The 15,418-nt window shown below is 35.4% G+C and overlaps 1 protein-coding gene across 3 annotated transcripts in view; it reads right to left on the minus strand.

Moving 5' to 3' along the window:
* LOC114455207 (DNA-binding protein SATB2-like) overlaps nucleotides 1-13,872 on the minus strand; it is an 85,684-nt gene extending 71,812 nt beyond the window's left edge. For all 3 annotated transcript variants that reach the window (XM_028436283.1, XM_028436280.1, XM_028436279.1), the window contains exon 1: nucleotides 13,764-13,872. In XM_028436283.1, coding sequence (XP_028292084.1) covers nucleotides 13,764-13,773 — 10 coding nt within the window. In that variant the 5' untranslated portion in view covers nucleotides 13,774-13,872. The remainder of the gene's footprint in view (nucleotides 1-13,763) is intronic.
* Nucleotides 13,873-15,418: the final 1,546 nt, after the last annotated feature.

Consider the following 15,418-nt stretch of genomic DNA (forward strand, 5'->3'; position numbering starts at 1 on the left):
CATTCACATTGTGTTGAAGTTTCATTCTTGCATCCATCCTGCAGTTTAGTGTGTAACCATAGTGACGGACGACAGGATGGCATTTCATCTTATATTAGTGGACACTCACATGTGGACAAATAGAGAGGCGTCAATAACTGAACGTTAGCTGGACTGGACAGGTACAGTATGTGAAATCCAAAAATCGCTCATTGATTTAGGTGATATATTTACTTTTAAATGCTACTTTTCCAAGACATTGGGAACTTGCGTAGTTTATCTTAAAATATTGGGTACCACCTTCAACAGAATGAGTACAAATTGTTATTTCATTTTAAGTGAGTTCTCTTGTTCTTCAGTAAAAAAACAAAACAATTTGATCTGTTTGAGGATGTGGAATCGAGGTGGGTTTAGTGCTTAAGGATCATCAGCGGGTGGTCGCAGGGTCAAGTCTTGTCAAGAAAGGTTTAAATCAGGTTTATATGCTCTGTGGGCGTCATTGCCGTGGCAGCTTTCCTTAGGCAAGGGGTTCTCTTGTGGGTCGGAGACCTGTTTTCAGTGAGTTGCACATAGGAAAACCTTTTGCTTTTACTCTGAAGGGGGTATCTCTCCAAACTACTGATAGCACACACATATCAACTTAAGGCTTAAACTTAGCTTAAAGCAATCGATTCAGTCCACAGGATAAAGTAAAAATGACACAAAAAACATAAAAAAAAAAAAAATACACAGATTTAATGAAACTCCTCAATATTTGCAGGGCTTACATTTTTCCCATACTATCACATGACGTCAGTCATTTTTAATCTGAAAGTGTTGAAAGAAATTTAAAATTTTCCTATCCTGCAGTTTTCCTCAAATAATTCGACAAAATTTCCCCAAATGGAATAAAAATGTCACAAAACCAGCAAATAAATATATATAAATTTAGGTCAATTAAAGTTTTTGGTGACATACTGTATACATATGATATGGGGAAGTGCAAACTAGGGCACACTAATGTTGAAACTACCAATTTTTTCATAATCTGTGGCAGAAGTTCAGTCTTTACAAAGAAACTATGATTTTATATAGTTTTTATATTGTGTGTTTTTTTTGTTTTTTTTATAGTTGCACTTTTTTTCATTTAAGTTTGTTGATAAAAAGTTGATGCAGTTTTTCGTTAGTTCATTGTTTTGCTGACAGAAAAATGAGTGTTTGCTATTATAACAGTGTGTGACTATTCCGTTCTGTTGCCGTGCTGTGATATTCTGCTTTATCTCACGTTGTGGCTTTTGTTGGAAGGTGACGTTTGACCTGAAATCAGAGCCGTTGGGAATCGCTGCCTTAGCCTGAACAAAAAAAAGCAACAACAGAAACATATTTCACTGTAAAACTTTAAAAACTGTCAAAGTGATCAATAAAGTAGCCACTGGAATATTACGGAAGGGGATTAGGGCCAATTTTAATGGAGAAAATAATTTGGGCAAATCAAGAATAAAGTCGAAATGTTAAGATTAAAGTGGAAATTTCAAAGATTAAGTTGAAATATAATGTCTTGATTAAAATTTAAATTTCAAAAATGAACTCAAAATACAATATCGCGATAAAAGTTGAAGGTGTGCTAATTCAGTCAAATCTACGGAAACTGATAAGGGCCAATTCACCATATACAACAAACAGCAGATTGTGAGCTTTACAACATGAATGCATACTTCAAAGTTGGGTTCCATAACCAAGTGATTATTTAAGGACTTTGAAAAGATTTTGCCAAAAACTTAATCAGTTCAGATGGAAAAACCATTGAAGTTTGGAAGAGGTGGAGCATTCAGTCCGTCTGTGGCTATTGAGGAGCTATGGAAACACATTAGGACCAGTTTAGTTGGAGACTGTTGTTGTACATGGTGAATTGGCCCTAGTCAGCTTTATTCTCAACATTTCAACTTTATTCTTGACATTTCCACTTTATTCTTGAATGTTCAAATTCATTCTTGAAATTACGACTTTATTCTCACCATTTCGACTTTGTTCTCAAAATTTTGACTTTAATCTCAACATTTTGACTTTATTCTCAACATTTTGACTTTATTCTCGAAATTTTGACTTTAATCTCAACATTTTGACTTTATTCTCGAAATTTTTCACTTTATTCTCAACATTTTGACTTTTTTCTCATCATTTCGACTTTAATCTCGACATTTTGACTTTATTCTCGTAATTTCGATTTAAGCCTGACATTTTGACTTTATTCTTGACATTTTGACTTTATTCTCTAGATTTCGACTTTATTCTCAACATTTCAACTTTATTCTCAACATTTTGACTTTATTCTCGAAATTTCGACTTAATCCTGACATTTCGACTTTAATCTCAACATTTCAACTTTAGTCTCGACATTTCGACTTTGATCTAGACATTTCGACTTTGATCTCAACATTTTGACTTTATTCTCGACATTTCAATTTTAGTCTCAACATTTTTATTTTAGTTTCGACGTTTCTACTTTATCCTCAGCATTTCAACTTTATTCTTGCAATTTCAACTTTAATCTTGACATTTCGTCATTATTCTCAACATTTTGACTTTATTCTCAAAATTACGACTTTATTTTCATCATTTCTTACAACTTAAATCTCGAAATTTTAACTTTGTTCTTGGCATTTTGACATTATTCTCGACATTTCAACTTGAATCTTGATATTTCAACTTTATCCTTGATTTGCCAAAAATAATTGTTTTCCATCGAAATTGGCCTTAATCCTCTTCTGTAAAATATAGATATTACCATTGTTTGTTTTTGTTGTTTTGTTAGATTCTACAGGTGTCTTTTTTGTTTGGTTTTGTGTTGTTTTTTACAGTGTAGTGTGGCGGATGTCTTTTTTCTGTTTCTTTTTTTGACAGACTAACCAATGAGTAACCCGTTTTTATTGTAACATCCTCCGTTTTTCCTCCGTCAGTGACGTCAGTGTAGGCTCCATGTGAGGCTTTTGTCTTTGTTTATTCAGAGAAACGTCTCGTTCACGGCATTGTGCACATTTCGCCTGTGAATTATTCAGGCTGGTCCTCAGCATCTTCTCTGTTTTCCATTTCTTGGGGATCTGGGAGTCGAGGAATGAGAGCAAACACGCGTGAAAAGGATGAAATATTGATCCCAGAAATAACCCCGATGGAAACAAACTCCGGAGGTGAATAATTGATTGAGCTGTTGAAAAACAAGCGAAGGATGGAGGTGGAAACAGCCATTAACAGCCAGTATTAAAGAGAAGTGCTTCATTTCCCTGCAGTGAGCTGTGAGCTGAAGCAGAGCTTTGAGCTCATTTCACATTCATACACAGTCAGTGCGATCATTTGGAGAAGAATGCGTCTGTTATATGTCAGGAAAACGAGACTTTAGTCAACAAAATCACTGTTTGAGCCCAAAATGACAAATTACAGCTCAATACACACATGTGATAACTTCATCTCACATATTATAAAGTCCTCTCTGAGGCCAATCTGTGCTATTCTGAAAGGGTTTGTGGGGTTTTTCAACTTTGGGATCGGGACCCCATGTGGGGTCGCCTGGAATTAAAATGGTTTCGCCTGAAATATCTAGTAATTGGTTAAAAAAAAAAAAAACATATATATATATTATTATTTTTTTTAATTTTTTTTAATAATTATTGTCTTTCAGATACACATCACAAATAAACATCAAATAACTGTATCCTATACTTAAACTTTCTCAAATATAAATCTAGTTCAAATAAAATTCAGTATAAAAATATCTGAGGCGGTGCACTATATATTTGTAACACACTTTAATAAACAGGACCAAAAACTAAGTCTAGAAAGAAAAAATAATGTCTGCGTCACCGGACAATTGTGATATCAAAATGGGGTCACGACCCGGAAAAGGTTGTGAACCTCTGGTTTAAATTAAGTCAACAATATATGACAGTTATTTCTTTACTTTGGTGATGAATATGTTATGTAACAACATTTTAGTAGTTATTTACTGCTAAAGAGAACATTTTCTTTCTTTCTTTCTTTCATTCTTTCTTTCTTTCATTCTTTCTTTCTTTCTTTAAATACCAAACAATTACCTACAAATTACAGAAATCATCCTCTAAAAAAGATACTTTTAGTCTCTTTTTTGATAGTATTATTTTCTAAAACTATGGGTGATGTTTTTTGTGATGAGTTTTTCATCATGTGGCACGATTTGCACAATTACATTAGCTATTTTTGATCATTTTTAAGTGTTTTATGTTAATATTTTACTATCCTCAGAACTGATGCGTTACAATTCTAAATGTTTGAGGATTCCAGCTTTAAACTCATGCTGTGATTCATTTCATGAGCTCATGTTTCTCCGTTCAGTGCAAACAGCGCGGCTGTGTGGCGGAGAGGAAAGAACGTGTTTGACTCGGATTCACGGGTTTTAGCCCCAATGTGGGCTAAACACACACACACGCACACGCACACACACACACACACACACACGCACGCACACGGGTTCAGTTAAATATTCCGTTCTCCTCTAAGGGTTCCTTTAATTATCCAATAGTTTAGGTTTTAACTTTTAATTCACCATTATTATTATTATTATTATTATTATTATTATTATTATTATTATTATTATTATTATTATTATTATTATTATTATCTCAAAAACTGTAGAGGACTAGCAACATAGTAACAGAATAATCAATTAAGGAATGAAAATTAGTATAATAATTATTTATAAATTAATACGTCGCTGGCTACAATGACAAAAAGGCATAAAATCTGATTACAACGGAATTATTATTATTATTATTATTATTATTATTATTATTATTATTATTATTACTACTACTACTACTACTACTACTACTACTACTACTACTACTAATAATAATAATAATAATAATAATAATAATAATAATGATAACATTAAATGTTAAAACCGAAACTATCAAATGAATGCACTGCATGCAGCTTCCGTTTTTGCGCAGATCAAAGCTATTCCTCTGGTAACCGGATGATGAGCTGCGCAGGCCCAGGCCGGTCCTCACAGTGCGGGGTTAACTGTTCACTAACTAGTCACTATTAACCCTTTCACCTTCAAACTTATCCACCACTCAGGAACCATTAAAGGCATTAAGTTTAAATACAAACACCGCTGTGTGCAAGCCTACTGAACATGACTGCTCTTTACTATAATGTTAACGCATTTATTATTATTATTATTATTATTATTATTATTATTATTATTATTATTATTATTATTATTATTACGTTAATAAATACCGCAATTACAATGTAATAGTAATAAATAACAACAGGCCTACATTCTAATAAAACATGAAGTTCAATTTGACCTATTTGTTATTTGTTTATGTATTAGGATCAGCGCTGCATAACATTCACTGAAAGAAAACAAGGTGACTAATATTATAAATATCGAAATGTTTATATATTGTATGTTTTTCAAGTGTTTTAACAGAGAAATGTTAAAAAAAAAAAGAAAAAACATAAAATTGTTTGTAGTTCATAAAAAATTTGCGTAAACTTCATCAGGTTTTTTTTTTTGTATTAAACTTCTAATTAAGCAAAAAATAAATAAATAAAAACCGAATATAAGACTAATGCAGCAAAGAAATTGTCAAACAACATTTTTTTTTAAATTAATTAATACATTACACAAATAAGCTCAGGATTGATGATCAGCTCCAACATGTTTAAACTGCTTGTAAAAATGTTCAAATTCGAACAAAATAATTCTAAATGTTTTTACAATGTAATAAAGGGGAATTTTAAATCATTTTAGCTATAAGTAACTAAGTTGCTAATGGCGCTCCTGGAGCACAGTCAAAGTAATTTTATTCCATAAATGGCTCCATTTATTTCCAAATGAGCCAAATTACAAAAAAAAAAAAAAAACCTATCAAGAATTTTTGCACCACTAGTAAAATGTCAGAACTCTTCATTGTAGAAGCATAATTTTAAATGACAAGGTGCAAAGCATTTGTTACCAAATGAGCAGAATAAAAAACTAACATAACCTTTGTTTTCATTTAAAAAGCATTGGATACATGACTAATTTATCTTTAATGTAGCTGCTTATAGAAGAAAATGTGAGACAATAGAAATGTATTCAGACTCTTTACCTATAAAACAATAGTTTTCTTAGGGATGTCCTAATTTACTTTTCTTTTTTTTTTTTTTTTTTTTGCCTGATTGGGACCATATACAGATATGTAAAGGCTTCCCCCAAAACTCACTTTAGTTTAATCATGGATCTCCAGTTCAGGCATTTTTAAATCTTTTTCACTATAGGCAGAAAATCTGAAATCAATATGCACATATATTACATTATTATTCTAACGTCAGGCTGATGTAAACATTTAATATCTCTGTTTCTTGGTCGATAAATGAGTGTCACGTTTTTCACATTTGAATTCAAAAACATCTCATGACACTGAGAGTTAGAGAAAAAAAACATTGTTGTTTTGTGCAGTTAGTCCAAAGACATTGCAGGCACAAATTCAGTAGTTTTATAAACACACAAGCAGTGGACGGAGCCACAAACCGCTGCTTTTCATATGAGTCGTGCCCTCGATATGTGCACGACTCCTATTTAAAGGATTCACTGCTTTAAAGCTTTGCAAAAAGCTTTGATAAATGTCATTATTCTCTCTTTATCTTAACTTACAGGCTTGTTTTTTTTTTGTGCCAATGCAATGTGCCAAATCCTACTTTAATATGATGTCAAAAATACTTTCCATCACTGTAAATCATCCTTTTATCTGAGATGTCCCATGAGAATAAACTCGATACACAATCAGAGGTTTAATCTTCAACATTCCTCTTTTACAAAGATCTACAGTAGATCAGTGGCTTAGCAAAGTCTTCTTTAAAGTTCAGAAATTCTGTCAAAGTTCATTTTAAATAATTTCCGAAACAAAATGGGATTGTTCAAGGTTTTCAATTCATTTGAATTAGTTTAATTCCAAATCACTTTCTTTCCTTTCCCTTTTCTGTTCTTTACTTTCTCAATGTGGTTTTCCTTCATTTTTACCTTTTTTATCGTAATGTGTGCATTTGTTGCAACAAAAAATCAATCTTGATAGGAATTCAGTGCTGTTGAAAAAATAATAAACACTGAAGTTTCCAATGTAACTGTTTTCAGTCAAACTTTTTAATAAACATAGAGGCAGGTTTGTTAATATTCTGATGAACTTTGATAACCAAATGACGGAAAATAATTAGTTGGCTGATAAAGAGTTAAAAGTGTGGCCCTGCATGCAGACCTCTGTTTCCTGTGAGGTAAAAGCTGCAGAGCTCACTGTTCTCCCCGTGTAAGGTCTTATACCTGAAATCAAATCCGCCTGCTCAGCGAGCGCTGGGGGGAAAAGCGTCAGCACTCTGCACTATGTCATCCAGCGTCAGTATTTGACAGCTGGAATTATCTGTAAATACTCCATTAAACTGTGAGAGCAGCAGCACCCCCCCACACACACACACCACCACCACCACCAACCCCCCACCCCCCAGTCCACCTCTGGTTAGATTTACAAATGATAACATAAACAGCAGAAGAGGAAAAAAGAAAAGAGGTTGGTGTGATTGAACAGAGGAGGTCTCACTCAGGGGGTTTGGGGTCTTGGACGGTGATCAGTGAGGTAACGGCCTCGTGTCCAACAGACTCCAGTAGAGACAAGATACATCCACCCACAGAGTGTAACTAAATAATCATATGTCATAGTAGAGGTACTGTGGAATAAGCACATTAATCATCACTCCGATACGACGATAAAAACAGTTACAAATGTTATACCATATGACCATTAGAGCCGATAAATTGACCCAATAACATAGCTGAGCTGCTAATGCGACAAAGTTAATGTCAACCGCTGTCAACACCAAAGAAGAACAAGCCCCACCCCTTTACCCTTTGACCCTGCTCAGCCTCAGCAAAACAACAACAGTGCGTCGCAGGTATGGAGTTTTTTCAGTCATAGATGAAGACAGAGGCTGTGTGCGAAATCACATTCTAACATCACACTATATAGTATGTAGTTCTCCCGTTCTTGTCTCCCATGTTATTTGTGACTGTTCTTCCATGTTCTCTTTAGACGGGATGACATTTTTTGTAAAGCACTTTGTGGTTTCTACCTTTGAAAAGCGCTCTATAAATAAAGATTATGTACTTACTTACAAGTGTGTTCACATTAGATAGTATGAAAAGATGAGTATGCAAGAAATACCTGGATGTATACTATATTGGGAAATTTTTTAATGATACACGGTGGGCTGCGGACATACTAGTCATACTCAAGTGCCCCATGATGCATTGCAAGCGGAATGTAAAATCATTCTGGGACGGGCTTCAAGCTAAAAATCAAATAAATCCTATTTCAAAACAAAAGTATCTCTTTTTGACTTATATTAGTCTTGTTTTAATGTCAACAGGTAGTTTTGTCAGTAGAACAATGGCGGGTCTATGAAAATCTCCAAAATGTTGGCATGAAATGTGTTTCCTCAAGTGTTATGGATGAAATGAGCACATGTTGATATTCTACTTGGTCATTTTATCACATAAAATGATTTCAGAACTTTCAAAGGTGGAGAATCAACAGAGATATTTATTCTCAGTGTGCTTCAGGTTTTTGTGGTTTTAGGTTCCAAATGCATCTTGGGAAATTAGGAAGTATACTTCAGTGGGAACGCTCACCATCCTAACCATACTAACCATACTTACATTATCAGAAAACACCATGTAGAAGCTGTTATTAAGTCAGTTAACATGTGGCTCTTTATGTCTTCATTAGGGTCCGAGCAACAACAGTGCGTAGGACCCTATTGTAATGCACCTCGTTAATATTATTATTATTATTATTACAAAAAAGTGATTGTATTTTTGAGGACCTAAACACGTTCAAAACTCATGAAAGTTAGGACTGGCAAAAATGTAGATATTTTGGGGTAATTGCACATGGGAATGTTAAAATGACTCAATAGGGGGCTAATACAATTAGTTTCACATACCAGCTACAAAATTCTGTAGAATTCTGACATCATCACTGTAAAGGTAGAACTGATGACATCATCACTGTAAAGGTAGAACTGATGACATCATCACTGTAAAGGTAGAACTAATGACATCATCACTGTAAAGGTAGAATTGATGACATCATCACTGTAAAGGTAGAACCGATGACATCATCACTGTAGGGGTAGGACTCCAACGGAATTTGTAAAGCCTTTATTACCTCCGCCAACATACGGTGATGATGTCATCAGTTAGAACATTAGAACATTGGAACATTGGTCCTACCAAGCTAATCACTGCACTCCTAGCCACGTGCACGCCAGAGCCAATCACTGGAGAGCCCACCTCCCCGCCCCACCCATTTTGGAACATACAGTGATGATGTCATCAGTCCTACATCCACAGTGATGATGTCATCCCTATGTTCCAATGTTCTAATCCAATCACTAGAGAGCCCACGTCCACGCCCCACCCATTTTGGAACATACAGTGATGATGTCATCAGTTAGAAATAATTTATTAACGTTATCATTGCAATCCAAACCTAATCCCACAAATCTACAGGCTTGTTTGTATTAGAGAATCATGATGTCACTCCTTAAAATGTTCAAAAATCCATGTTTTTTCTCTCATCCTCCTGAGCATCTGAGAATCATATTATCATATAATGGTGGTTTCATTTCATAATTGTTCCATTTTTTTAAATAAAAAAAAAACAAACTTTATTTACATTGTTCCATCATCAAAAGTTTCAAACAGTCTTAAACTACATTTAAGCCTTGAGGTCTGGTAATATATTCAAATGTAAATTGATATAAATAATAATAATGATAAAAATAAATAAACAATTCAGTATGGTTTTAAATACTAAATAACGTCCATATTTCAACATCACTTCGGAGAGTGCTAAAGAAGACCATAGCAACAGGATAAAGCAGGATAAATGTACGTAAAAATGAACAAACTACAGTTTGTATACATAAAACGAAAGGATATGAAAATTAAGGGTACATTTCTCACTAGAAATGTCATCAAAACTTAGTTAAAGTCACAAGTTCTCATGATATATAGCAAATTCTAGTGAAAACTGAACGAATGTCAGCCATGTTTTCACTTTCTCAAACGAAATGACGAGGTGGTCATGTGACCTGACGAGTGTTCTATAGAAAACACTGGTAAAATGATGCATAGTATTTCTATGGTTTGAGAGGTGTATGCGTAGGATGTCTACGCTGGGTTGTTCAACAATGGAGTAGCAACAAATTGCCGTACTTTTGATTGATTTGATGTTTTGTTTCGTGCCATAGCTGGTTCTCCTGTCTACCCATAATGCCGTGCGCTTTATTTCATCTTCAACACTTCCTGTGTTTGGTCAGAGCTAAGAGTTTTTGAGTTCACTTTAATTGGAAACACTCTTTAGTGCTCTTTAGAGCAGCAATTCTCAACTGGTGGGTCGGGACCCAAAATTGGGTCGTGGATCTGTACAGGGTGGGTCGCGAAGAGCTGGCCAAAAAAAAAAAAAAAAAAAACTTAATGCCTGTCATGTGTGACTTGTCTTTTTTTTTTTAAAGAAACTTTTCTTTTGACAGGCATGCTGTGAAAAGCATGTTGCACAGCAAAATATATAGATTTATGGTTAAAAAAGAGGCAAAATGTGGGTCCCAGGGTGAGACGAGTTGAGAACCTCTGCTTTAGAGCATCCAATTCAGCCCGCAGGAAAAGTACAGATGACTGAGAAAACATGAAGTATTGTGTTATTTACCAACTAATTCCGTTGTAGATACAGTATCTCAACACCTCCAAACACACAAATTCAAACAAGTTTTCCCGTACTTATATCGCATGATGACAGTCACTTTTAATCTCAAATTGTTGAAAGAAAATCCAAGTTTTCCAAAATCCTGCAAATAATATCTACAAAATATCCCCAAATCTAACAAAGGTGAAAAAATCGAGGATATTTAGAGATAATTTAAGTTTATTAAAGATATTGTCAGTGCCTTGCATATTTTACATATTGTATACGTAAGTGCAAACTCGGGCAAAGTCATGTTTAAATTGCTAGTTTTCTAGCTTGTGATCTGCTGTGGTCCACTTTAGATCAACTGGTCCGTATTTGGCCCCTGAACTAAAATGAGTTTGACATCCCTCTGCTTTAGAATTTGCCTTCCTTCTTCACTCTAGACTTCATTGGTGTGTTCACACCGGGGCAAACGCAGCTTACTTTCTGGGCAAAAACATCCTAGAGCAGTTAAAATGCTCTAGGGTTTGCAGGTGTGAACAGACCCTAAAACTCCTAAAAACGAGTCACGTGACGTATACGAAGCCGAAAAGCCACGACAAAACTGACGTCTATTGGAAGGAATATGTAATGGCTGCGGCACAGACCGATAAAAAACGTTGTGACGGCAACACCTCGGCTTCTCAAATCAAAATGCACTGAAGCACGATTGTGTACAAATGCACTTTGTTTAGTTTGACTTTGAACAATAGGTTTTGTCATATAATATTAGGTCCAATAAAGTATTTGTAAAAACAAAGGAAGACCACAAAAGTATAACAGGTAGAAATAAATAACCTTGGGATTTCTACCACTGATATTATCTCACCAATATTAGCACGATTGGCGCTCAATGATATGATCTAACTTGGGGTAAAAGGAATAATCCCTACAGTATATACAGTCATATATTATAATATATTTACAAAAAGAGATGCAAAACCATTTTGAGGATTTTAGGATAGATTTGTTTGTAAAGTTAAAATTGGGGAAACCAATTTTGATTTCAAAAATGGAAAACTATCCCGTATCACATCAAATATCCACATTGGTGCATCAATAGTTACTATAGAGAAGTTGTTCTGGATCGTGGATGTCAAACTCATTTTAGTTCAGGGGCCAAATATGGAGCAGTTTGATCTCAAGAGGGCCACAAATTTTATGTTAGAAAACGAGTCATTTCATCATTATTTTGCCCTATTTTGCACTTCTACGCATACATAAAATACAAAATATGTAAGAAATCAAGAATATTCTATAGCAATAAGTGACAGATATGCGTCTGCGTCTGTAATATCATTTATGTACAGTTTTTCAAGAGATGATAAAAGGTCAACGTTGACAACCAAACACTGTTTCAATATGAGGGAAGACAAGTCATCACGTGTGAACTATAACCATCTGCCTATGGACCCAGAGCGTCCGATGTCCACTGATGATTGAATGAAACAGAAGTCCATAAAGTTTTAAAATGACATTATTATTATTGATAATGATATAACACATTTTATTTAAGGAGTTTTGTTTGCACAGCTAAAGACATAACAACACGTCTTTGGTAAAAATGACTAGTGGAAGACATTGATGAAGATCAGGAATGAAAGAAATCTTTAAAAGAGGCCTGTGTTGAATGTTTTTAGGTTTCGTTAAGGTTCTGAGGTTGGGAAATCCAGAGCGATGGAGAAGTTTGGGTCCATCTGGGTTATGTGTTTGGATCTGAGGGAAGGGAAGAACAGAAATCTCTGGAGGGAACTCATCGTTGGAGCTTTTCAGCATCGTAAGGCAGTGCATGCTGGGTAGGGTCTCTGAGGGTGAGGAGAAGGATGTTGTGTTGAATGAACGGAGGAAACAGTGCGATGTGGTCCTGATGTTGAGTTTGGGCCATCGGAGCATCGGAGTACTGAACATATTGCAGTTTATGTAGGAGTTTGGAGTTGTCCAGTCTCCCCAATTCTATTTCTTTGTTAACAAATGTCCATGTCATTTCCGCATCACTTTATCATTTCTGTTCCACCAACTTTCCCTAATCAGATTTCATTACAGGCTATTGAACTTCCCAAAATCCTGCTAAACATGCTTATGAGGTAAAATAAGTTAACAAATGGTTTTGATTTCATATTTATACACAGCAGAATCTCAACAAAAAATGTCCTGTCCAAAGATCATGCAAGATGTTACATTTAGCCGCTTGCTACACTTGCTAATGCTTGACATCAGACCAGCCATTACAGTGAAAAATATGGTGGAAATCTGTCCAAAACATGTCAGTGAGGGTTTAGTCCGTGTCTTGTGGATATTTCCATTACAGAAGGTGAAGTCCATCATGCCGGGTCAGATTACAATAGAGTTTTTGCGAGAATTGACATTTCCGTCTCTCTGACCATTTGTTTACAAACTAAAATTGTGTGTAAATGCGTGACATTTCCCCCAAAACATGTACGTGTATATTACATCATATTCAAAATAATAACAATTTTCCATTTCTGTTTCAGGAAGTGAATTCCACACTTTAGTCTGTTTCCTTCACGTTTTCTTTGTGATGTATTTTTAATCTCTGAGTTCCTAGTAGTGACAATTTAAAGGTAAAAATACTGATAAGAAGACTGAAGAATGTAAAGTTTCTTTTTGAAATTCTGTTTCAAAAACATTTTTCTTGATTAAAAAATGAATCAAATTTTCATTTTACTGCACATAATCATGCCATTTTTACAATACATTAAGTCATGATACTAACTAGGAAATACGGTTTATTGATATCAACAAAGCTGATGAGATTATTTAGATGTGATTAGGATAGCAAAGATTGGCGTCCGCTGTTTGCACACGTTGGCCTGTAGGTGGAGTCATCAACGGTCAAAGACTTGTGAAAGTAACACTTTTTTAAACCACTGTCATTTGCTGGAGAGCATCAACGCTTCATGAAGCTCCATGTGGTCATTATGAGCAGAAGTATGAGAGACAGAAAAACATAGAGATTGGGTTTTAGGTTTAGGATTTGGTTCCTACCGTGAATCATGACGATCCTTACAGCGAGACGGGGACGGGTTTCCCAAACCTCTAAAGTCTGGCTCTGAGGCCTGGGGACAGAGACAGTAAACAAGCATGTGTGTGTGTGTGTGTGTGTGTGTGTGTGTGTGTGTGTGTGTGTGTGTGTGTGTGTGTGTGTGTGTGTGTGTGTGTGTGTGTGTGTGTGTGTGTGTGTGTGTGTGTGTGTGGCGGGGTTTGTTTAGTAGATGGTTTCACTTTACAATCCCCCAAGTGGGAGGAGCCTCTGCAGTCAAAGTTAATGTCAATCATTTACTGTCAGACACCGATGTGGAAGCTGAGGCCTGACTTCACTAAAGTGAGTCAATGATTGAAAACATGCATTTGGGGGGACACCCGTCTGTGTGCGTGTGTGTGTGTGTGTGTGTGTGTGTGTGTGTGTGTGTGTGTGTGTGTGTGTGTGTGTGTGTGTGTGTGTGTGTGTGTGTGTGTGTGTGTGTGGAGGGGTCGGAGGTCACCTCAGAGCTCTGATCTTGTGTTTGTTATTGCTTTGCTGCCCTTGGACGGGTTAACACAGCACACACTGCATCAGCTGCTCCGTGCACTTCCTCTCCCTCCAGACAAAGATGTCTGACGGTCACTTCCACACCAGGGTGGGGCAGTGGGAGGGTAGCTGGTTAAGGTTCCATGGGCTCTTCCTAATTTGAGAGTTTTTCCACTGTTCCACATGCAAAATATTTGGTAAACACTTATTAATGGCCCACGCACTTCGGTCTCAACTTTTTACCAATTGTTCTTTATTTATTAAATAGGCACACTGTAATGTTTTAGTTTGATCGGATGAATACTTTTTGAGATATGGACAATTTAGTTATCTCAGGAACTACATCACATAGGAAACTGAAATTTGGTGTAGTAATACAGCTCCACCTACTCTCTCAGAATATAAAAAAATATATGCTATATATCCTATCTGGTGGACATACCAGCTCCTCAGAATTGGGCCTTCAGTAAACAACTTAGCATATGTCTCAGCTCCCTGTAATTTGATCAGCTTTGAGCTATGAACATAGACTGTTCACATCACTAATGATTAGTCACATATATGCATTGGTTCTTGGGTGATAGTCTCTTGAAATCCAAAAAAATACTCTTCATTGGTTCATGATGTGGTAAGATCCCACATAATCATGGTTAGCTTATTGATTCTTGTATATATCTGTATTATATGTGGAAACATGATTATTGTTTTAATTTATAGTATAAAGATTACTCTTTCTTAGGATAAAATTGACAGTATGCCGATAGAATTATTAAGGAAGAATTTCAGAAATGTTTGAGATTGAAGTGCATGAACATGGAATGAACCGTTTGTTTTTGTTTTTGTTGCATGTATTGTTCACATTTAATGTTTTTTGTGGACTTTTCCTCTTTTCTAAAGACGTCTTCTTATCTAAATCCAACTTGCTGCCAATGTAGCTCTGACTACAGTTATTCACTTACAATTAAATGTGTTTTTGACAAAGGTCAACCAAGTGTAAGTTCATTTTTCACTAATAACTATGAATCAGGGATACTTTCAGTGATACTTTCCCTTTTGCTAAACAGTGAAATAATAGGACCATCTCTTGATATTGATTATGATACATTTTTAAAGATTATATGTGGTGAACTTA

The sequence above is a fragment of the Gouania willdenowi genome, chromosome 21 (genome assembly GCF_900634775.1).
Source record: "Gouania willdenowi chromosome 21, fGouWil2.1, whole genome shotgun sequence".
Classification (NCBI taxonomy): domain Eukaryota; kingdom Metazoa; phylum Chordata; class Actinopteri; order Blenniiformes; family Gobiesocidae; genus Gouania; species Gouania willdenowi.